At 30.2% G+C, this 25,206-nt stretch overlaps 2 protein-coding genes and 1 long non-coding RNA gene across 6 annotated transcripts in view; 2 read left to right on the top strand and 1 right to left on the bottom strand.

The window, feature by feature from the left end:
• Positions 1-25,206, top strand: part of LOC107447180 (protein Wnt-5b-like) — a 410,427-nt gene that overhangs the window by 56,694 nt on the left and 328,527 nt on the right. Inside the window, exon 1 of one of the 3 annotated variants that reach the window (XM_071180544.1) lies at positions 22,089-22,170. The exons of the other annotated variants lie outside the window; for them this stretch is intronic. The gene's annotated coding sequence lies outside the window, so the exon portion shown is untranslated. Of the gene's footprint in view, positions 1-22,088; positions 22,171-25,206 lie in introns of those variants that run through there. 3 annotated transcript variants of the gene reach the window in all.
• Positions 10,791-20,730, bottom strand: LOC107440213 (uncharacterized). Of its 2 annotated transcripts, XR_011636728.1 has the most exons (4): positions 20,284-20,730; positions 18,939-19,065; positions 17,449-17,502; positions 10,791-16,532 (listed from the first exon to the last, which is right to left on the bottom strand). It is a non-coding gene; the product is annotated as an uncharacterized lncRNA (long non-coding RNA). The 2 variants fall into 2 exon arrangements; XR_001583611.3 differs by having other exon boundaries at positions 13,301-17,502; positions 20,284-20,647.
• Positions 22,073-24,375, top strand: LOC107454752 (speckle-type POZ protein). Its single transcript, XM_016072035.3, has 2 exons — positions 22,073-22,190; positions 22,334-24,375. Exon 2 carries the CDS (start codon positions 22,650-22,652, stop codon positions 24,069-24,071), a length of 1,422 nt encoding a protein of 473 aa, XP_015927521.2. The 5' UTR covers positions 22,073-22,190; positions 22,334-22,649; the 3' UTR covers positions 24,072-24,375.

The raw sequence follows: 25,206 nt of genomic DNA, 5'->3' as shown, positions 1-25,206 counted from the left end.
TAATTATATCCACGAATAAATTCATATCAAATCGAATGTAATAAATATTTCGGACATTCACCAAAGCATATCTGTGATTGTCGACATACACCGGTGAGGGTCCGAATGTACAAGAATGTAATGAAATATTCGATCTTTCACCGACGTATTTGGTGTTTGTCGACATTCACCAGTGAAAGTCAACAACCACCGATTTCGGTCTTTCGCCGTGACATATATATATATAAGATCGACTAAAGTTGACCGAACAATCCTTCTTTTGATTTCAAATATAAAAAATTCACAAAAGCTATAAAAATAGCATATTATTCTCAAAATCAGTGTTATTCTATATGGTAACAAAACCTTCGGAGGTATTATGGCACTATTGATATTGTCATAATTACTTTTTTTTTCTTCGATAAGGAATTTTTTTCGTCTAAGCACCAAAATTATTTAATTTAAGAATGGAAGACTACCAGATATAATCAAAAGTTGTTCTCCCAGGTTCTTATGAAACAGAAATTTTAATTCAATCCTCTAGAACAGTGTTTCCCAAAGTGTGGTACACTTACCCCCAGGGGTACGGGGACCGTTAAGCGGGGGCACTCGTTCTTATGCAAAATATCTCGCAACAAGCGAAAATTTCAAAATTGTTTATTTAAAAACAAAGCTAGGCATGAAAATTTACGATTACGTATTTTTCCATTGGCTATTTTTCGTAGAGTTAACAGTTAATAATTGATAATTAGTGATGTCAACAACCAGTTAACTTTTGTGCAATTTTTATTTTTATTTTTATCACAGCAAAAGCAATATCATCCTTCTCATTGAAGCAAATAAACTTATCAACAAAACTTTGCACCAAAAAATAAAAATAAACATATTTAAAAAAATGCATTCATTTTTTTTTATCAGTGGTACACAGTGTTACGAAAAATTTAGAAAGGGTACTCAAAAGTCATAAGTTTGGGAAACACTGCTTTAGAACAGTGTTTACCAACTGGCGGCCCGCGAAGCCTTTTTTGTGGCCCGCGAACACCAAAAAAGTAATGTTTTTTGTGTAATTATAAAATATGCTAGTAGTCATTTTTCTGCGCGCAGTTTTCGTGAGCAATCTATATGGGTTTAAAATACTTTTCTTTCATTAAAAAAAAAAACCAATTTCCTCGTTTCTGCGAAATTTAAGAAACAAAAAAAAATTTATTTCTCAGGTTTTGCATTTAAGAAAATATTTATTCAAATACAAAAATAATCGTGTATGTTTCCATTTCAATGCAAGTACACTTCCTCGGTCCCTGTTGCAGGTGCCAATGAGTGTCAGTTGTATTGCCTATCTGTTGCACATTAATTGTTTAATACATAGGTACACATTAAAGTTATAGTAGCCAGAATTTTTTAATATGCAATTAAATATTTTAGAAAATCTACTTGTTATTTTAACTTATTATTCAATACTTTTGTTTTGTACAACTTGATAAAAATCTGACAGTAATATTTAATGTTCCTTCAAACATAAAAGAGTCCTATATAAAATTTTGATTAAGTTGCTGCCCATTTGCATTTTGTAAAAAATTTGACTGATGTTTTTAATTGCGGTCCCCGTCTTTATGTATGTTGAAAACCCTAGAGCACTCCAAACCGGGCACTCTAGAAAACCCCTGCTCTAGAATATTCACTTTTTTTTTTTCGACGATGAAGATTTTTACATCTTAATCACAACATCAAAATCAATGACAACCGGATAACTTTAAAAGTTTGATCTTGTGAATCCCTGGATCTTACGAAACAGGGATTTTATTTCAATCTTATAAAGTCGTTTTTTTTTTCGGAGATAAAGAATTTTTACATTTATGCCATAATAATCGAATTTAATAAAACAAAATCGATGACAACCGGATAACTTTAAAAGTTTGATCTTGTGAATCCCTGGATCTTACGAAACAAATATTTTATTCCAATTTTATAAAGTAGGTTTTTTTAGGACATAATAAAATTTTACATTTAAGCCCCAGAAAAATTTACTTTGAAAAAGAAAACGGAAGACTACCCGATAATTTCAAAAGTTGTTTGTTCTCCCTTGATTTTATTAAACTGATGTTTTATTTCAATCTTACAGACGTTTTTCTTTTCAACGTTAAAAAATTTTTTATTTTATTTAAGCGCCAGAATTACTGAATTTAAAAAAGACGAAAAACTACCGGATGACTTCAAAAGTTGTTCTGCCTGGATCTTATGAAACAGAGGTTTTATTTCGGCAGGTCCCCTGGGGTGACCACGAGATTTATGCTCCCCTCAACTCACGGTCTTGTAAACAGCGTCTACACTCTCGTCTTCAGTCGCCCGGCTCGTTCGGGGTCATCAGTCAGTCCATTAATCTTGGCCCTTAGCTGATCGAGACAGAAACAAAGAAAAAAAAAGTTAAAATGAGCTCATTTGAATGCAGGTGTTGGCATCTTTTTCGTTCAACTGGGCGAGATATGTTCTTTGATGCGCTCCCGAATTTGAGGTGTGGATTGAAAAAGGGATGCAGGTGTGGGATGGAAAATTTAAAAATGATTCAGCATTTATTTGTTAGTTCCACTTTGTCGAATTCTCTCTCAAACTAATTATATATCGATACAACGAAGATCAATTACAGCTAAGAAGATTATCTACGGGTTGTTTATAAGAACAGTTCCAAGATTTGAATTTTGGCCGTTTTAGCAATAAAATGTTGTCATCGGAAAGAAGGGGACAAATGTTAGTTTAGTGGTATTGAAATTAGAACATTACGCAAATGAACAATGTGTTTTCATTGTTGAGCATTATTTTGATCATTGTAAAGTTATTTTCAATCGCAGAATTTTCTTTATGTGCGGAGAGATCGTAATCGACTATGTCAACCGTCGTTCCGACCGGGAGTCGAGTTAACTTGCCTTATATATTAGGTTGTTAAAAAAATGTCTGCTACGCTTGCGAAAATTCAACTTTTTTAACTTCAATTTTCATAAATGTTCATTTTGAGTTGTTGTTTTTTGGTGTTCTTAGTTTAAATTTTCACCACTAAGCTCTAAATGACTTTGGATAAAATTGAACTTCGCGTTTTGATTCGTTATTGCTATAAACGAGATCTTTCAGCAAGGGATGCTGCAAGGGTGTTGCAGAACATTTTTAACAAGCTAATACTAGTGAATTAGAATTGAATAATTGCAGAGGTAGATACGTGTGATTAGAATCAACCGCTATATCATCTTTTCTTTTCATTTTCCCTATATATTTAGATGTAAGATTTAGGCCAAGACGCCCATAAGGACTTTTGTCTAAAAGGAGTAAATTAAGCCCTGTACTAATGAGGCTCAGTCACATTTATGCAAATTGACAGCAAAAAATTTTAGCGGAAATGCATGCATTTGTTAGAAAAATCGCACAGGCTATTTATACGATATGCTATTTCATATTTAACCCTATTCCGTGTGCTTTATAAACCCATAAATATATACCGATTTTTAGTTAAAAATTTGTATTTTATATCAAAATTAGTTCTTACGAAAAAATTGAAAATCTTATTTAACCAGTCGTACTCGTACCAATTGTGGGAAGGAGAAATTTCGCAGATGAAAGACACTTGGAACTAGACCTTTTTTTTTTTTTTAATGTAATCTAAAAACCAAAACCTTTGTAATCTGCAATGAAACAAGCTAAATACCTGACCATGCACTAATTCAATTACTCAATGTGGAAATATTATTTGTGAAGAGCTTAGATGTGTTAATCCAGAATAAAAAAGAAATAAATTCAAAGAAGAAATTTTATTGATCTAGTCAGTATAGGAGAAATTTCCCTTAAATGCTTAAGAACACTCTTTTAAGATTAAACTGTAAAGGTTCAACGAATTGGTCTTAAAGGCTAACTAATGTAAATAATTAGACTATTATTTACATTATTAGTTTATTATTTCAAAACCAAACTAAAAAATGTTTCTTTTTCCTACAGGGGGTGTGGGACAGATCTGAATTTCGTAACCCCCAAAAAAATAAGTATAGCTACAATCTGTAAAATAAAGGTTTTTGAGTCCTTTAATGTTTATTCCATTAATTTCTTATGTATTTCGCTGTATACTCTGCGTACTTCCCCATATTTGTTGCACCAATTCAAAATTCCCGGTTATCCAAAGGAAAAACCACAAAATAAACTAATTCCTCATAGACGCACTGTATTTGATCATTTTTTATTGAAATGGGTCATATCTGTATCATTCTAAAATGAAGGAAATAAATTAAAAAATCACGTTTAGCAATAATTTTAAAGAAATAAATCTTTTAAATAGTAATCCCTATAATTTTATAAAACAAACTATGAAATAAACACTATAAATTAAATTGTTCCTTTTAATACTAACATTAAATTGGATATAATGTTAAGATTGCCTTTGATTTTTAGCATTAAAACATTATCTGTCAACTGTCCGACCAAGAAGAAGCAATCAATTTTGACTTTTTTTTTTCTAATGAATCCTCCTGCTTAAACCTTTGACGTAGAGTTTTTATAAAGCATATTTGTTGTACTTTTTTCATTATTTTGTATAAATTTAGGCCATAATGAGTGAAAAATGTTATATTTAGAATTTTAATATGTTATGATTATGGAATACCTCATGAGAAACACCGGCGTCTTTTTCTAAGTTTAAGGTAAAATTTTTCAAATATTTTTCTTCTTCAAATTTGCCGTTATTCGCACTAATTTAGATCTAAGACAAACAGTTATTCGTCAACGAAATTTCTTTAATTTGCAAATCATTGATACAATTAGAAGTTAACTTTTTGAATTTAAATGGAAAAAAAAATTTCAAACTACTTTTTTTTATTGATTTTTTTTTAGTAACTATTAGACTAATTTTTATAAATAAAAAATATTAAAAAATATTTTTGCTTATAAATAGAGCGTCAGAAAAAAATAAGCACAAAAGGGACACCGGTGTCCCATTTGTGTCAAAGGGTTAAAACACTTCAAAGATAAGTTTAAAAAAATTAAAAGTATAATATTTAACAAGTAAAACAACAACAAAAAATAAAAATTGCAGATGTCTCGCTAAAATGTACGATAACAAATATAGAAGGAACAATCGCTCAAAATTGGCACTTATTATAAATAAATTTCTAACGATTTCAAATTTAGGAAGCAAAATTTTATCTGAAAGAAAAGTTCTCGTAAAATCCAGAGTTCTGTCTGAGGATTAAAATTACTTTAAACAATGGGATTTAGTATTGTAAATTTTAAAATTAATCTTTTAGTTTTAGTCTTTTAAAACGCAAATAAAGCTTCCGATTAAAAAGTTTAAAAAAAAAATTTTTTTTTAAGGGAAAAGACAAAAAAACTTAAGAGACACATTTAAGGACCACCCGACTGGTAAGTGAAACTTGGTCACCTCTTTGTATAAAGGGTAGTAAGATTTTTTAAAAAAATTTTATTTCTTTTTTTTTATTCAAGAAAAAAAGTTTAAAATCCATGCTAAGATAATGATTTTTTTAATCAAATGGGCAATATCTAGTTTAATTTCCTTTTTTAACTGAATTTTTTACTTATTTATAATTATTACTATTATTATTTTTCGAGTATTGATATTCGCAAAAGAATTTTCAAAATAGAATTTAAACTAAGTTGACGAATAAAAACTTGAAAATTTTGAAAATGTCATTTACATTAACTAAAAAATTTTTTCTTATACAAAACAGTTTAATCCTCTGCAAATTTTCTTATTTTTTTAAAAGAAATTTCTTCCAACATGTTTTAAATTGCCCTTTATTATGTTTTAGTTAATAGTGAAAAAACATATTTAAAGTTACAAAAATATGAAATATGTTTTTTTCTACTTACGGAAAGGTCTGATATTTTTCCAGCTCCTTAAGCCGATTATTTAAAAAAAGCAAAGTAATATCTCGTTTAATTTCTCAAAAAGCACTTTTTAAGCAAATATTTAAAAAGACGTTTTTCATTCAAAATATTTCAAATAAGAATAAGAGATAAATTCTTTTTTCACTCATCTTTTTTTTCTTCTTTTTTTTTATTTAGTTAACAAAAGTCTTTATCGTCAGCAATGTTTTAATGTTTAATAAATTTGTGCATTGTAATATTAGGTGGTTGAAAAATTTCTGCAACACTTGCGAAAATTTCGACTTTTTTGAATTTTCATTTTGTGTTGTCATTTTTTGATGTTATTAGTTTTAAACTTTCATCAAAAGCTCAAAATGACTTAGGATAAAACTGAACTTCAGGTTTTGATTAGTTATTGTTATAAAAGAGATCTTTCAGCAGGGATGTTGCAGAACTCTTTTTTTACAACCTAATAAATCACCTACAGAAATGCATTTTTAGCATTTTGTTAATCTAAATTTTACAGACGTGATACCTCTTATTTTCATTTGAAATGTAACGCAAGCTGCATCAGACATTCCGTTTTTCATTTCAAGTTTAACGTAAAAGAAACATTAAAGCTGAAACAACTATAAGGAAGGTCAAAAACTTACTGCTTTATTTTCTTTAAGACAAGATTTTGTCAAAAACACTGTACTTAGAACTAATGTTAGGCCAAAAAAATAAAAGTTTCACCACCAAAATCATCTGCAATACTTAAAATGTCAGTAAGTCTTTGATTATTCGAAGTAAGTGGGAGGGAGTATATTAAAATAGATATTAAAGCTTAAACTACTATATGGAAGCTCAAAACTTGTTGCATTATTTTCTTTAAAATAAGATTTCGTCAAAACCGCTGTACTGAAACAAATGTTACCCAAAAAATAAAATTTTAACAGCCAAAATCATCTTCAATGCTTAAAATATCTGCAAGTCTTAATTTATTCGAAGTAAATGGAAGTGGATGTATTAAAGTAGACATTGAAACTGAAACTACTATAAGGAAGTCCAAATTATAGGATTATAGGAGTTGCATTGCTTTTAATATCTATTTTCATCAATGAACTCACGAACGAGCTTTTCCTTTCATAGTGCAGTGAAGTATTTTACTTTTATTACGACCATTTAATAAGTGTGTTCGCCAAATAAGAATTAAGATATTTTAATAAAAAATTCACTACCACTAATGCCCTAGAAAACGGCACTCCTTCGCTTTGCTTTTTTGAATATACCCTTTGTACAAAAGCACCGCTAATTCTGAATCATTCGTTAATTTTATTGATTTCTCAAAGTTGACTTCATTGATTAATATTCCCTTGAGAGCTTTGTAAGGCTTTCTACTATTCTTCCTACTTTGTAAGACTTATTTCCATTAAACTACGTTATTTTATTTTTATTGCACAGATAGCATTACTTGTTTCTTTTTTACAAAAAAGACTTCAACTCTTTGGCGCGGAATTTTCATTCCACACATTTTTCATTATTTTGTATTAATTTAGGTAAAATAAGTGAAAATATTATATTTAGTATTTTGATAATTTATGGTTATGAAGTACAGCATGAAACACCTGCGTCATTTTCGAAGTTAAAGGAAAAATCTTCCAAACACGGCTCTCTTCCCCTACAATAATTTTTCTAGCTTGCACTTTTTTGCAATTATTTATATTTAAATGAAACAATTATTCATTGTTGATATTTCTAGATCATCACCGATTTTCTTTATTAATTTATAAAATCTATTAATGATAAATTTTTGGATATGAATGAAAAAAAAAAACATTTCAAACAGCTTTTTTTGGGTTTTATATTTCAGTGCAAATATAATTCCGATCATCTGACAGATTTTTTTAGTAACTGTTAAACTGTGTTTTTTTATAACTAAAAGAGCAAAATATATTTTTTCTTGTAATTGGAGTGTCTGAAAATATATATGTATATATGAAGGGGATACCGATGGCTCATCTTCGTCAAAGGGTTAAACTATCAAAACCTTCAAATATTAGAATTCTTCAGTGAAACCAAAGCAACGAACTTCAGTGATTAACAAATCGGTTATTTGTTACTATTATAAAATGATCAATTCTATTATAGAGGTGCAATACAAGAAGTGCTTTTTTGACTTTCATTATGGCAGCATATAATTGAAATTGTGAAAGCAGAAAAAAGAAACTAAGTACGTTTGAAAAAAGAAATTCGATTGATGTTCGACTTAATTACTAGAATAACATGATCCAGACTCTCAATTTTTAATTAAATTGCCGAGGATGAAATTTGAAAGGTTGTGTGAACTTTAACCTCTTGCCTACGGCGTCTGATAGCACCTGATGTTCTGGACCATCAGTTGTACCAGCCGAAAGCAAAAGGTTAACAGATTATTTGCTTAATATACTTTTATTTTTAAAGTCGCACATCTCTGTTGAAGGAAAATTAGCACTTTAAAATTTTTTATTGAAGACGGAAATTCACATTAGATCTTACGTGCACTGTAAAAAGTTTGGTGTCTAGTTGCCACCACATTTGGTGTCGAGGTTAACTATAATTTTTAACAGTACCTGTAGTCACATTTTTTAATTAGTTTCTCACTGTTATAGTTTTATTTATTTTTTGTTTACTGATAAATAGTTTATGCGCATTACAATTAATTTAATGGCTTCATTGCAGAAATATTTAGTTTAAAAGCACATTTTTAGTTATACATTCGTGCTAATTCTTTCAAATAATTATGTCAGGGTCGGGATAGCCTTGGTTGGTAGGACATGGGTTCATGTCCAAGAGTTTGTGGGTTTGATCCCAGGCCGGCCGAAGACTAGTAAATGGTGACTGATGCGCGTTAAATCTGTCGAGTCGCGAAGTCCTCCATGTTCCCATAATAAATCAATACCTCTGGGGGATCCTGGAGTTTCTTTGTCTTCGGATTGGTTCGAAATTACAAGGCTGAAGGAGTTGAACAATAGTAGTCGTAAACCCGAAATTAGGTCGGTTGTTCAACGATAGATATAAAATAAAATAATTATGTCAATTTTTTTTAAATAATTTTTGCACGAAAACTGCAGTTCTGTACTTAAAAATGAAATTAGCTTACCTAAATTCCAAGTATGGTGGTATACATCAATAGTTTTACCATTAAAAATGGTTGTAAAGCAATGTTGTTAGTTGGTTTAAATTAAATGTTGGTTGAACAAGGATGAATTACCAAAGCGTAATAATCCCCCAAAAAAGCATGTAGTAAGTTGTGTTCCACAAGTGTGAAAATGAGACATAAAATTTTATGCCAGTAATCAATTTTACTAGCTTAACTCGTAATAACTACTTTTCCTCAAAAAATACTAAAGTTTCATTCAGAATAAGTATACCCAACCACTTCTCTTCAAATCTTTACTGCCTATAGGTTTAAATTTAGTTTACGAACTCTTAATTTTTTAAAAGATTGTAAATTTTCCTCATTGAGCAATTTTGTACAATTTTTGTTATCAGTACAAAAAAATCCTACTTAGAAATTGTTAAGGATTTAACGGTTAATGTCTGTTTAGGACTTACAATGATTATAAAAATGGAATAATTCACTAAAAGGCATTAATGACAACAGCTTTTGGAAAACAGATTAACTGCGTAGTTTAGGATTACCAGCACACGAATTTTTCCCGTACCAGACAAGGTGAAAGTTTTATTATTTTAAAATTAAATATATTGTCTACCTAGGCAGCCATGATTTAACATTTCAATGATTATGATTCAAGTTTGTTCAGTAGTTCATTCTGAAATAATTTTGTAATGACTATTTTAAAAGAATTTCAGTTCTTGGAAACAATAATAAATACCGTTAATTCTACTCAATGAAATAGACTGCATATTACGGTGCATCAAGGAAATTAAGCCAATAGTAAGTATTCTTTCTAGGTCCTACATTCATAAAAAAAAATTGGAGTAAAATTGAAAAATATTATTTTCAAAAAGATTTTGGATTCAAAAATTAAAGATTAAAAAAAAATGTCATTTTAAAAATGCGAAGTTAAAAATTAAAGTAATCGTTTTATTTCATACATTTTATTAAGTATCGTGGAAATTCTTTAGAATGTAACCTAAAGATTTGTTTGAAAATAAGTTTTTGTAAATTAAAATTTAGCTTTTCATGCAAATTCCAAAAAACCTAAAATTTTTGTTTCATTCAAAACTTTACACTTTTGAACTTTCAAAAAATTTTATGTAGTTAAAGCATTAACAGAAGTTTTGAAACCAAAAGATGAATTAAACTATGCTCATTCAACAGTTCAGGAAAAAATTTAGAAGTTAAATGTGACCATGGTGATAGTCTTATAGACTAAATTTGTATTTCAAAAGTTTGGGATACACAACTGCAGTTTAGGTTTGATTTTCAAGTGTTTAAATGTAACTGAGCATCATTTGGCACAAACCATTGAAAAGCGGAGTTTTTTTTTTTTTTTTTCCTCATCTCTTTAGAAAGCTTGAGCGGTTAGTAGTTTTGATCAGATAACTTACAAACTACATGTCCAAACAAGAATAAAAGTTTTAAGAACCTAAATAAACAAAACTCATTTAAACAATGCTTAAAAGCTTAAAATTTTACCAACATATCCCAAAAATTTAAACGCTTAATATTAAATTACATTTCTGAAAATGGAAACTTCAGAAATGCAAGTCATTTTGTCAGAAGAAATTAAAAGAAATTTTAAAATAGTGACATCTGTCTCATTGTGTACGATTACCTTACATTTAGAATGTTTCAGAATAATGCTGCCAAATTGACTAAATCTATTTGTGAACATAAAAATGAATAAAATCATCCCCTTCTAGTCCGCAGCTCTCAGATGGTTGAGTCCAGTCGAGAAACTTTTTTGAAGAGCAAGATATTAACAATTTTAGTTTGAAGACACATTTACTAAAACTAAGAGACTCAAAACTATCAGAATCAAAATTATTTATAAAACACGGACCGAGATTACATTACACGTTTGAAATTTATTAACACACACACTGATTACATTACTTGTTTAAAGTTTTACAGCATATATTTTAAGTTTCAGAGCTGAACACTTCAGCAGAATAAATACATTGGTGTAACAGCTATACAAATACAGATGCAATGTAACATTAAAAATTCAGTACATTTTTCTAAAGAAAACTAGTCCATGCGATTAAACTTAAAAAGCTCCATGCAATGACCAAAATAAGCATATGCAAATTGTTAGATTGCAAATTATAAAAACTTAAACATTCAATTTGTACGTGTTGCATTAAATCTGTTTCGTTCTTTTAACAAATGAGACTAGCAATTTTATTCCTAGTTTTATTTTTAGTGAAATATTTACAATTACAATTTATTTAAAATAACTAGTTATAAAACAAATTATCTAAATTTAAAATCGCTAAAATATAACATTTCCTTTTGTATAATTTGAATCTTTTTGAAAATAGGTTCTCTTAAATGGATCCAAATTTAAGATTGCCTCTTTACAAAAAGACACATTGAATTTTTAAAAGGTTTAAGACATTTCAAAACTGTAACAGCACTATATTTTGAATTAAATTTCTAATCTGCTTTAAAGAAATCTTTAGCCGTATGAAGCGTAGATCTTGATTTGCCAAGTGCATATGCATTTATGCACATGCAAGTGCATATTTAAGACTAAATTTAAGCATTTACTATTAAATTTTAGTAAAATTATATATATTTAAACCTTTTCCGAGGACCACAATACGCTAGTACATTGCAACTACCGTAATTTCATTCTTTCAGTACTAGCTTCTGAAAGATTATGATCCTCGGTTCGGTTAACAAATAAATTTTTTAAAAATACAAAGTGGTTTGTTTTAACATTTCAAACTTCCATTCCGTGTCTTAATTCTCTTTTAAATTTTAGTTTTAGAATGCCTATTATTGTAATTAAATATTTCATAAAAATTACACGAAGTTAAATCTGTTCGTTGATTTATCGCTTTACGCATTGTGAAGCTTTTCCAATAAAAAGTTGCCGAATATTGTCTTTAATATTGCTCGAAGTAACTGCGTATTTTAAATCCGAAATATAAGTTAAAATTTTATGGTGCTATATTAAAGTTAGCAGTTTAATCGAAATATTCTACAATGTAACATGTTGCACAGCCTGTTCTGCTCTTTACACCTAAAAAAAAAAGCATTTATAAACTCTGCTATAAACTATTTTTGCTATTGCTATAAACTATCCGTTAAAATACACAGTAACTCTGAAATCTCACTTTAATTTGTTTAACACTGATACAACAGTTTGTAAAAATATCAAAACCAATTTTGTAAAAGGATTATAAGGTTGACATCGAATCTATATCAATAAATATTAACAGTCAGATCAACTTTTTATCTAGTTTAGCTTGTGTGATTATAAATCAATACATTTTACAAACCATTAACAATCTTTGGGAAAAACTGGTTTAGGCAATAAGTTATATTACTACAAGAGATATAGATAATGTTACAAGATAACAAATATCACATGAAATTCACCAAGAATATACAGAACAACTTTAAAGACAGTTGCGCGTTTCAAAATGGATAAATTACATATCAGATAGAATTTTGCAAATATTTAAAACGTTGATATCTGTATCCAATTAAATACATTTAAACCTTAAATTTAGCAATTTAGTCCCAAGCCAACAGTCGCAACACTTTATAACCCATAAGAAAAGAATTAAGTTTTAGTCACGAATGCTTCTTCTGATACTAGCTTTCATGGTTCCAGTTTTAGTTTCTAAAAAGAATATTTTCCAGGACATTTCGCTTATGCTTTTTGAATATGGTTTTTCCATATTTGAATATTTTTCCAATAGGATATTAAATTTTATGCGAGATTTATAGCATTTATTTAATGGTATGTAACAAACAGAATTTTGAGTTTTAAAATAAATTAAAAAGGAGAGAAAAAAAATTTTCTTCAAAGTAATTACTTTAAGTGAAAAGACATACATTTTTTTAATTTTATATTAAACCTAATTTTTTAGTATTAAGCTTACCTTTACTTTGAGATTTTATATAAAATTGTTTCCCGTGTAAAGTTTTGTTGCTTTTTGCTGTGCTATTTTGAGTTAAAAATTAAAAGCTTCCTCATAATAGTGCTTTTGAGGTCTTCAAATTTAATGCTGTTTCACGATTTATTCTACTGTTTATTTAATAAACTAACACGTTTTAGTATTTCTCCAATGCTGGAATTTTTCAAAAATCAATTTACATTATCAGGGAATAGAAAATAAATATTAGCAAAGAATGAGAGTCATTAATTTACGTAGGTTACGTGGATTACGAACGTAGTCATTAATTTACGCAGTAATCAATTCAACCAAAAACATGAACATAACTTAAACATTTGACATCAAATGACAGTTTAAATGTAGCTTAAAACAAATTGCGTAAAGTAAAAAGGTAAAGTTCTCAGTGTTTTTTTTTTTTTCAATCTGAAAGCTAAACTTTAATAAAAACTCTATTTATTACAAATCTTCACAGATAACTTCACACAGCTCCTTAAGTCCCAACACTAGTTTAAATTTACCAAATTAAAAATATTAGCTAAAAAGAAAAATTTTTACTTGTACAATATTGTACTACCATGCGTAATTCAAAAGTAGATTTTTTCATGGATTAGTTTTAAATTTAAGTTTTATTTTGAACCAAACAGGCTTGAACCCAAAAGGAGAGTTTATTTAATTGGTGAAATGCATTTTTAATTATTGTAATTATAAAGTTATGCAAATTTTGAAATTCTCTAAATTCCGGGCAAAAAAATATTTCATTTAAAATCTATGGTTTCGTACTAATTTTTCTGCATACAACATTTCAACGAAAGTAAGAGTTTGATTTAAATCTTTATTCTCCCTGAACTTCTGTAACTTAGTCATAATTGTAAAGAAATTTTGAAAACTAACTTATTTTCTCCTTTTAAATGGTTAAATCACTTTATTCAATCGTAAATTTTGCACTAATGCCTCTTATTAATATATAACTTACCTTTCGAGGAATTTTGCCCTTTAAAGGAGAAAGTTTATGTTAATTTAAGTTTTAGACTATAGCTTATTGAGAGTTTAAGAAATCTTATTCGTACATTACCACCTATAATATACTGCATTAATGTGAAACTTAATTTGGAAGTAAAACCATTTTGTGTTGAACAGATTCGAATAATACTTCCTGGGTCATCCGGGCCAGAAGTAAACAGGCTATTCATCAATATCAAGAAGTCACAGAGAAGACACGAGAGGAACTAAAGTTTGAATGAGAGAGACGAATCATTTTTTGAGACTACTGTTTGTACTAGTCAAAGAAGACCAGTAATTTTATGTTCTCTAATCTGGAAGAGATTGGCTCAATTAGAACTAGAATATTCTACAAAAAGCTTTTATGCTATTAACTCTTCGAGGTCAGGTTCTTCCAAGACTTCAGGAGACGGACCTGAAGACCTAGTGTCACAGTCCAGAACCTTAGTCACTAGGCCAGCAGAGACCTTTAAACTTTTGATTGAAACAATTTGATTAGAATAGTTGACACGCATGTGGAAATTCATAACTTGCAAGCGCTGGGACTTCCCAGAGATTTCAAGTCGCGAATCTACGACTCAACTTACAATCCAGGTCCTCGACTCCATGGTTATTCCTACACTTACTAATCTGTGAACTTTGTACAAGAGTAAATTCAGAGACTTCTGAACGAGTGTGAAGCTCGAAGATGGAGCGCAGAACGGCCTTCTACCTCTACCAATTCGGACATCATACTGTTCAGACTTGTAGGAATTTTCCGTTCAAGCTTCTACACTTATCTTTTAGATCTGTGGCTCATAGTTTGCTTAAAGATCAGTGAATTTGTCATAGAGGCATTGTCTGAACTTAAGCTTATAAAAAATATTTCTGCATCCGTGGTTGTCCCTGGAAAACTAATTTTCAGTACACTATCACAATCTAACTTAACTCACGTGGCCAAAATATCGTCAAATTAAGGCAGGGTACTTAATTTTTTGCTCTTCACTATTGAACCATGCAACCTAATTCATAAGACAAGGGAATTCCTGGATCTAGTTAGTATTGGGAGAAATTTGTCTTGATCTCTTGATCGAACTTTCATTTGTGCTACATGGAAAGGAAAACCACAGAAACATCCCACTGTTAACCTGGGACTAACTCATAATCCGTTCACCAATGAGGATATTTTACGTCAGATCTGTGGTCGGTGTGATCTGGGTGTGGAATTCTTATAGACCAGCCATTCGGGATTCGATTCGAAATCGGGTTACCTCATTGGAAGGCGAACGCTCCGTCCTTCTAAGCCACCACGGCTCTACGATAGCTATTTGTGAAAAATCAATCCATTTTGGATGAAATGAAACAAAAATTATACATTTAGATTGATCTCAGGGGCAACGGTAGCTAAAACGCTTTTAATGTATTCATTTTAAGTAATAAAACCAGCTGTTTGCTCCCCATTAGCAAATCTTTAGCACAGAGATATCACGATAATACTGGTTTTTTAAGTTTTAATTGTTTTGAACTATTTTAAATAGAGTTTCAAATATTTTAAATAATGTAAAAATTAATTTTTTAATTTGCGAGAAAGCCTGATACAATCCTGATAGTGTTCATTCAAGATTCGGCAGTAGTTTTCAGATTCTCAACTAAATTTTGACGTATTAGGATTAATTACTTATCATTACTACTAAACATTTTGACTTTTGAAAAATATTTAGTTTCTTTCAATCCGATTCTATAAATGAAACACTGATTCATAAAGACAAACCATTACAGAAACAGTAAAATATTTTACATTTTTGTCCTAGAATACTAAATTTATTGTACTTAAACAAAGAATAATCTCAGTCAAATTCAAAGCGAAATTAGCAAATTGTAATCCACTATCACATTTCATTCTCTAGGACAATAGTTCATTAGAGATTCAAATATGAAACAACAAGCGGGAACAATTATTTTATCACTATAAATTTAAAAAAGGCTTTTAAAGAATGTGTGCATAAAATTTAGGAATTGCATAAAGTCACATTTAAATATCTCTTATATTAATTCAAAGAAAATTCATAGATTTAAAAGGGAGCATTCAAGTACCCAATTTTTTTTAATTTGCACGTTTTCATTTTAAAATTTTAAAACTATTTAGACAAGCATTAAAAACTTAGGCTATTAAAAATTTACTTTTACTCTTTAGTTCACGATGTCTTTACTTTATTAAACGTAACATGGAGTTTTAGAATTCTTCTACATTTAAAATGTCTGTAAAGTTTAAATTTACTTGCACTCTAAATTTTATGGTTAGCGTAAAGCACCATAAAAGCTAAGAATCATTAAAAACTGGGCAGAATACTATATTTGACATAATCGTGAATAGTATATAATATGAGAAAAACAGATAAAGTCATTGAATAACTGAAAATTATTGAACAAAAATATTAAATTCATCTCTTCGAGACTCTTTTGTATCTTAGGCAAGGTTTTTAAATTCTAAACAGATTTCTTAATTTTACTTTGTTCTAGTGAAATAGCTTTGAATTTATTGTAAAAATACGAAAAATCAACTTTTTAAAACTTGTCCCAATTCAACATCTTGAAGGTTCCATTAAAGAAAAATGCAGTCCAGGAAATTTGCTGTGCAATCTATCCTTAAAGGAATGATTCTGTAAAAATGGGTTTGAGAAAAAAACTAAGTATACACAAAATTTCGTTTCTTCTAAAAATAAAATGTTAGAAGTTTTTAGTTTGATAAATTCGACTTACCGCCAAATTTCAGATTTAGTCCCACTTCCAATAAAGTATGAAAAATTTTTAGAATAAATTTTTTAAGAATGAAATTTGCTAAATTATACTGAAATATTTATAAAGTCTGAGGATTTTTATATTATGTTTAAAAAAGGATATGAACTCAAAATTTCTAAAAATGATGAAACTTTCTTCAATGTAGAAACTCTTGTGCTATATTTTATTAAATCTGAAAGACAGTATTTCATCAACAAAGGTAAATTAATCTGTGTCTATGGTCACGAGTCAATGTTTTAGAAACTAAAATTTCTATTTTAACTTTTATCGATAAACTTCGAATTATTAAATAAAAATTATAAAAAATTAGCTAAGAAGCATTCGATGCATATTTATATTAAATTTTCTAGCAAATACCAAATTTAAAAAGCTTTTTTGCTGGGAAATTACCTACCCGATTTTTATCATATTCAGGCTTTTCTCACTAAGTTTAGCTTTTAGAAGATAATCACTAAATCCCTAATATTCCAAAGCTTGGAAATTTTGTCTCAAAGGGATTTTAATTTTTAAAAAAATCACTAGAATAATTTCCTGTTTCAATTTATGGTTATTGACAACAAATTCTCAACTTTATAAGCTTTGCACATCGTTTGTATAGGGTTTAACATTAAAACATAACATTTGATATTCGTGCCTGTAATTCCATCAGTTCCAGTTTTAATTAATCAATATCCATAATAAGTTCTTTCCTACTGTAAGGTTGCCCAATACAAGTGCATATATAAAGTGCCATGAAAAAAATAATCAAATGACGATAGAAAGAAATGTTTAGTTTACTTTTTCTACAATCTTGTCGATGTCCAATCATCGTACAGATTAAGTTTCACCCATCTGAAAACAAAAATCATGTAAATATTGCAGCAGAATTTTGATTCTCATTTATTTCTAAAATGCACAGTTTTATCTCCGCAGAATAAACTAAATAGAGCTCCAAAAATAGAGCTCAAGTTCCAAAAATAGAGCTCATGTTCCAAAAATAGAGCTCATGTTCCAAAAATAGAGCTCATATGTTCCAAAAATAGAGCTCAAGCTCCAAAAATAGAGCTCAAGTTCCTAAAATGGAGCTCAAGTTCCTAAAATGGAGCTCAAGTTCCTAAAATGGAGCTCAAATTCCTAAAATAAGACTCGCTTCGCAAATCAGTTAAGTAATCAAGTCATTTCATGGTAAGAATAGCATATGCTCATTTTTATATCTAGAATAATCTGGTGGAAAATAATAGTTAAACTTTACAAAACGAAACTCCAAAAGTTAGGTGAAATAAAACTTTAATGTGAAGTTAAATTTTAAAAAATTCCTTTACACCACTTGGTAGAAAATGCTAAGATTAAATACTGAAATTTAATGAAAAAATAAGAATACATGGAACAAGATTTATATTGTCATGAAAAGTAATGTACTAGATAAAAGGAAAACATAAGAAGTTTTCTGAATTCTGTCTGATAAGTAAAATATTTAATAAATTTCAATAATTTAAAACTTAATGTGTATAATATATTGAGTAAACGAAAACTGTCCCTCCAATTCAAAATTTCCCATAATTTCCTGTATAAAATGTAATTATAGATTTTTTAAATAGGTAAAATGCATCAAATCTATTCCAGTTTTGAAATCTCTCGGAAAAGATGTTCCAGACGTTGTAAACACTAATATAAAAAAAAAAAACTTCTTACGCTTATTTAACGCTTTTTTGCACTTAATATTCTCATAAGAATTGAACGTAGAATTTAAGAGCAAAAAAACCAGGTTTACTGTACTGTAGGCAACCAAACGGCTGTTGATTAAATTTGGGGAAAAGACTAATGGTTGTGAAACAAAAGTGTTCAAAAGTATATTTTTCTAGAAGACTGCTTTTAAAATGAACTTACATAAAATATCATGTTTTAGAGCATTAAATATTTTTTTAAATTTGATTGAAGAAAATGTAATATTTTAATAATAGCCGGATACAGATATAATCACCAATTTCAAGGTGGCAAAATTAAGCGGACAAAATGTGTAAAAGACCCAGCTACGTCTCGTTACTATCTGTTATGCTATCTGAGATGTTTAAGAATAGTTAAACTAAAAGTAGCTTTAAAGGCTTAATTTTTATGTTAAATGAAAATTACTTCAGTACTTTATTTGCTGAAGTTATAGAAACTTATATTTAAAAATTAAGCTGGTTAGTTTATTTACAGGATAAAACTTTTGCAAAATTAGAAATTTTTACATAAACTACAGAAAGCTTAGAAAAAAAATCTGTTAAGAAATCCAACAAAGTGCTTACCGTAACTTTCTATCTCCAGATGTAAGATCATCTTAGCATCCACCGATGACAATCCCCGGGCAGACAATGTAGTTTTCGGAATATAAGTCCACGCATCAAGCTAGAAATTTGTAGTTATAATTTGACCCTAGATTTGAAAAAAAGTACCGGGTAACTTTACTAATTGAAATTTGAAATCAATGCACAAGTTTAAAATAACATTAATTTTTAAAAGAGATTGTCAATAGCACATATTGAACGGGAAAAATACGGGGAAGGATCTTAAGACTTACACCTAGAACTTTAGTTTTGATTTAAAAAAAAAAAAAAAAAACTGAGAATTACTTTTAACTACCGGAAAATAAACTAAGAAAAAAAAACTTATGATTTAAGTACCCTAAACATTGCTTTTTCATTAATTTAAAATGAAAAAGCACCATTTCTAAAGCATATACAATAATTTTTAAGAAAATTTTGAAGCTTACATTTAAAGATTATTGCATAAATTCGCGTTAATAGTTTTTGCGGTTAAATTAAAAAATTTTTACCTGACGCTGTCTTTTTACACTAATTTCCAGTTAATTTTTCTAACGAGAAAGAAAACGCTTGGATAGTTTGAATAGTTTCAGAACATTTGTAAAAATGTTGGAAAGACTTATTACCGTCCAATGCGCTTTTAAATAAATAGGAAGTTTTATTTTAAAAGCCATTAAAGGAGTTAAACATAACAATTGGAACTACACTAAGAGAATTGTAAAACAAAAAATCATCACAGACAAGTCCTTTCAGAAAACAAAAAGGAATGAAAATGTCAAATCTTTCCAAAATGCGAGGCAAAGGTTTGCTTCGTAAACTTAGCACGTATTTTCACTGGATAAGAATGTAGACTAGAGCTGCTGAGGAACAAAATATATTTTGCGAACTCAATAACCTTCGACAGGGTCAAAAATCTTTCCTCAAGAAATTTTTCCTTTATTAACAATTCACTATAAACAGGTGTTTGCATAAATTAGTTAATTAGAAACTAGTTCATAAACCTAGAAATTTAAGAAATTAATGGAATTACTCAACATATTTCGATTTGCTGAAAGATTCCAAATACCATTAAATTTTAACACTACAAGGATGACTAGATTACAGAAGATAAATTACATTAAAAATGATAGCTGAAACGTTCGCTGTATAGAGCGACTTTATAAACAAAAGGTATTAATATTATATATTTAGTAGTTGAAAAATAATTAATCTATAAATAGTACTTATATTCGGAAACCATTGAACACGACGAGTTTAGGGAAAAAATAGCAACTCAAATGTTTAAAGTTTCATAAAATTTATCTTTATCAATAAGGAAAAATAAACTTACCTACAATGACAAATACATAAATCTGAGTCAAGTGCCGACTACACTGATAAAAGCAAAAAACGATCCTATAGAAACGATCCTATCCTAAGAATCTGAGGCCCATTAACTTCCAGCGGCGTAGTGGTAGACATTATGATGTTTGAAATACGAATAAGCAGAAAGCAAGCAAAAAACAATTATATTGTTGTTGTAGGTCATTTGCGTCGCACTAGAGCTGCACAATGGGCTATTGGCGACGGTCTGGGAAACATCCCAGAGGATGATCCGAAAACATGCCATCCCAATTTTGATCCTCTGCAGATGGGATGGCATCCCCGCTTCAGTAGCCCGACGACCTGCACGCGAAGTCGAGCACTTTACGGTAGAACAGTTTAACGAGGACCCATACCGCACATCCTCGGTCCCTAAGCAGACTGATCCTAGCTGTCAAGCTCAACTACTTGAAGTCCAGCACTTTACTGTATAACAATTTAACGAAGACTGATACCGTGCACCCTCGGTCCCTCCACAGATTGATCAAATTTGTTACCCACCCGCCCACTCACCACTGCCAGTGATGCTTGACTTCTGTGCATCTGCTGGGAACCGTGTTTTGAGTATCACTCCGCTGTGTGACTACTTTTAAATGTCAAAATCATACTAATGCTTGATTGCATATCAAACATTAGTATCACTAACATCTAAACATTAGTATCACTATCAAACACTAGAACCAACTCATACTTTTTTACGAATAGGGTCGCTATTTTTAAGATACTGATTGAATAGATTTGATTCGCGTGCAGGTCGTCGGGCTACCGAAGCGGGGGTGCCATCCCCTCTGCAGAGGATCAAAATTGTGATGGCATGTCTTCGGATCATCCTCAGGGATGTTTCCCAGACTGTCGCCAATAGCCCATTCTGCAGCTCTAGTGCGACGCAAATGAACAACAACAACAACAGAATAGATTTGAAGTGTAATAGATCAAAAGGGTCTATAGAGTAAGATAAAAGAGTTTCATGTTAAGCGAAAATTGTTTGATTCTCATCAAAAACTTCAGAGATATGACTTACTAAGCAAAAAGGGTAATGTTCAAACTTTTGACCGCTTTCCTTATTAAACTATTGGGATCGTATTCAACAGAATACGGCTAACTACCAAATATTTAGAATCAAATATAAAGTCTGTTTAGAGGCTTCCCTGGGATAGTGGTATCGCCCGGTAAATGATGTGCGAAGACTGGAGGTGGCGGGTTCGAATCCCGCTGTAACCTTAAATATTCTTCGCGATGTCTTTCTCTGAATCGTTCTATTTGTCCCTCTACTTGAAAAAAAAATTATGAGCTTAAATTAAGCACACAAGCCTACAAATGTATGCAATTTCAATAAAGCAATAAAGTCTGTTTATTCAGTTGTAGTTTTTTTATTTACGTCACACTAAAGCTGCACAATGGGCTATTGGTGACGGTCCGGGAATCATCCCTAAGAATGATCCGAAGACATGCCATCATAATTTTGATCCTCTGCGGAGGGGATGCCATCCACGCTTCGGTCACCCGACGACCTGCGCGCGAAGTCGAGCACTTTATGGTAGAACAGTTTAACGAGGACCGATACCGCACACCCTCGATCCCTTCGTAGACTGATCCAAGTGGTCACCCACCCGCATACTGACAGCAGCCAGTGATGCTTGACTTTGTTGTTCTACTGGGAACCGTTTCTTAACGATCAGTCCACTACGGGACGGACGTCTGTTTATTCAGAGTCGATACGTTTTCGCACCCGCTTTCGTAATTTAAAATTTCCTTTGCTGCAATTAATTAGTCTATTTCATGTCCATTCGTCCAAATAATATAATATTACAAGTTAGTACGAAGGAATCCTATCATTAGATAAAAAGATATTCAGGTATGCTGTTATTTATAAAAGTGAGTGATATTGTTTACAAAATTTATTTAATTGTTTTATATTTTCTACACACTCGTGCATTCAACAGAATTTCAGGTTTATAAGTCCATATCATCATAGTTTAAAGATATTTGATTACAAATTATTTTTTTTAATATTATAGGAAATATAAAAACAGAAATGATTTAAATGAGCCTCTCCAGTCTAAATATTACGAATATTTCAGACGAGAAAACCAAACTCAAAGCTGTAAAAATTTTGCTTTTGTGTTTCGCTTGCTAGTTGACGTCATTATCTACTGAATCAGTTGATTAAAGCTCAGTTTCTGATTTCCATTGTAAAGATAATACTCCCTCATTGACCGGTAATCTGACGCCAAATTTTATCAATTCTTTGTGAAACTAAAGTACTTTCAGCTGTTGATATCGGGAGAGAATGGTGCTTTTTTAGGAACTGGTTTGTGTTGAAAGTTCGCAGACATGAGTGTCTACACGGGAAAATATATTTTTTCCTGGAGCATTGAAAACTTTTTTTCCTACTTTTTCGAAAGCGAAGAGCAGCTAATAAGTCCTGAATTCCAGATCGAACCATTTAAAGGCACGAAGTGGATTGTATTATTTTCTAAATCTAGAACTTCGTATAATAGATACATCTCCTGTGTTTTGAAAAGAAGCGAATCTTGCGATAGACGCGAGAAACTGGAAATAGGTACCACTGTTGAGCTAATTGGCTCATCCCGAAAACTCTATTCGTGCAACGTACCTAAGATTTACAAATTTGCAAAAGGAGATCTAGCTACTTTAATTCCTGATACATGCATCAATGGGCAAATTGTGGCTGACGAAAAGTATTCTGGTGATGTTATGACTATCCGCTTGGTAATGCTAAGCAAAGAGTTTAATGGTACTCAAGATATTGAATGCATTGCTCGAACAAAAGTTGGTGGCGATCAGTATTCTTTTGAGTGGAAATTCGCTGAGGAGAGCTTCCCTCAATGTAAGACATTCCCATGTTTTCTAGGGATGCAAGTTGCTTTAGAGGTTAATTCTGTATTAAATGATTCTGTCAGTGTTTTGATTAAAAGAACCAAACAAAATTCTGATTCTCAATTTTTGCAGTGTAAAATCTCTTTCATAGATGTCGATGGTACTAAAATAGGCTCTAGAAGGTCTGCCGGATGGTTTCCTTCAAGAGCAGATGAATGGAAATTTGTTTCAACCATTACAAAGAATTTTTTAAAGGAACAATATGAAGCCAACAGCTTTGTTACTTTGCTGTGTGAATGCCATATCTCAAATGGAACTTTGCCCACAGAACTTAAATACATTCAGAGCGATATAATTGCAGAATCATCCGTTCACACTTTGCAAGGGGATTTTCAGCGGATGTATTTGGAAGAAATTCTGAGTGATGTTAAATTGAGGGTTCTTGATGAAACATTCTTGGCACATAAATGTGTTCTGTGCGCTCGCTCTCCCGTTTTCTTAGCCATGTTCAGTCAAAACATGACCGAAAAGGAAACCAGTTTTGTTGACATATCAGACGTGGATCCCAAAACATTCGGGCTGTTCCTTAAATTCTTATACATGGGAGAAACAGAGTTCAAGACTTATGAAGACGCCTTGAAGTTATTGTTGTGCGCTGATAGGTACCAAGTTCTTTCGTTAAAAGAGTATTGTTCTTCTTTCTTGATTTCGGATTTGTGTGAGATAAACGCGTGCCAAATACTCGTTGTTGCCGATATGGTGGCGATGAATCTATTGAAAGCATCCGCTATACGGCGTATCGAAGCTCATGTTGCGAGAATATTTAAATCGGCAAATTGGATTAACGTTTTAGAACATCATCCTAGACTAGCAACTGAGGTATTGTCGATTTTGTCTTCTGAATTAGTCAAATAAGTAATTAAAGAGCTTAAAGAATAACTTTTAAATGACATTTTAGGGAATTTGTGAAACTCAACTAGTTTCGTGTGGATTAATACATATATTGGTGTTTTACGATTGTGATATTAACAAATAAAACTTTACTTTGAATCTTTCTTTCTACAAATTTTTTTATTTCTTATTGTATTGTACATTAGAGTGCACCTATTCCTAAAAATAACTCTTATTTTATCATATCTGAAAAATCCTATTTTTCGAAAAACCCTATTTCTAAATCCTATTTTTCAAAAATAAAAGATTCAAATTTTATTTAAAAAAATGACCCAGTGGTCACATACTTAATAGATAGTTAAGTTGAAAAAAAATTCAGGTCTTCCAGAATAAGCTTAATATTTAAATTTTTTTAGGGTCAGAAAAGTAAATTTTAATTTTTTTGAAAGCATAAATCTAAAATTAATTTCAATTTCAAGTTTAAAAATATAAAGTTTGGAATGTAAAATAACAAAACAAAATATTCAATGTAGCATTTTGGAAACTTTAATTTAATCCAATAAGCTAGCATAAAACTTAGACTAAAATTTAAAATATCTTATTGTAAATTAAATTTAAGGTTTTCATATGAATTCCAGATATGTTATATTTAATGAGTATTTATTTACTGTCGCCAGAAATGTTTCATGCACTTTTTTTTTTAGAAACTAAAATTTGTTTTAAATTTTTGCACTGAAAATTAAAGTTTTATCCTAAAGGTGAAACCTTGGATACATTCCGGGAGACCTAAATATTTTTCATTGATTTGACTAAAGATGTTTTGGGTAAATATGTGAAAAAGAATTTATATCGTTTCGAAATTTTAATCAGACAAACTATTTTATGGTACACCCTTTTGTTGGATCTCTAAATCTAAGAAAAATAATCAGATTTGTTTGTTTCCCTCAAAACTAGTTAGTTGGAACCTTTTGATACTGTGATTTATAGAACTAAATCAAAACGATAATTTTATTAGTAAACAGTTTTATTCTCTTAAATATAATCTATTTAAACAATACAACTGAAGTACTGTAGTTATGAAAATAAAACTTGTTCTAGAACCTAACATAAAATGGTGCTTAATTCGATAAACCAACGATGCAAGATATATATATATATA

Source organism: Parasteatoda tepidariorum, chromosome 5 (genome assembly GCF_043381705.1).
Source record: "Parasteatoda tepidariorum isolate YZ-2023 chromosome 5, CAS_Ptep_4.0, whole genome shotgun sequence".
Taxonomy (NCBI): Eukaryota; Metazoa; Arthropoda; class Arachnida; order Araneae; family Theridiidae; genus Parasteatoda; species Parasteatoda tepidariorum.
Note: the sequence above shows the minus strand (reverse complement) of the source record. Positions and strands in the feature narration are given on the sequence as shown.

What these genes read in the sequence shown, in the direction of transcription:
- LOC107454752 (XM_016072035.3), top strand. Translation starts at nt 22,650, where the DNA reads ATGAGTGTCTACACGGGAAAATATATTTTTTCCTGGAGCATTGAAAAC.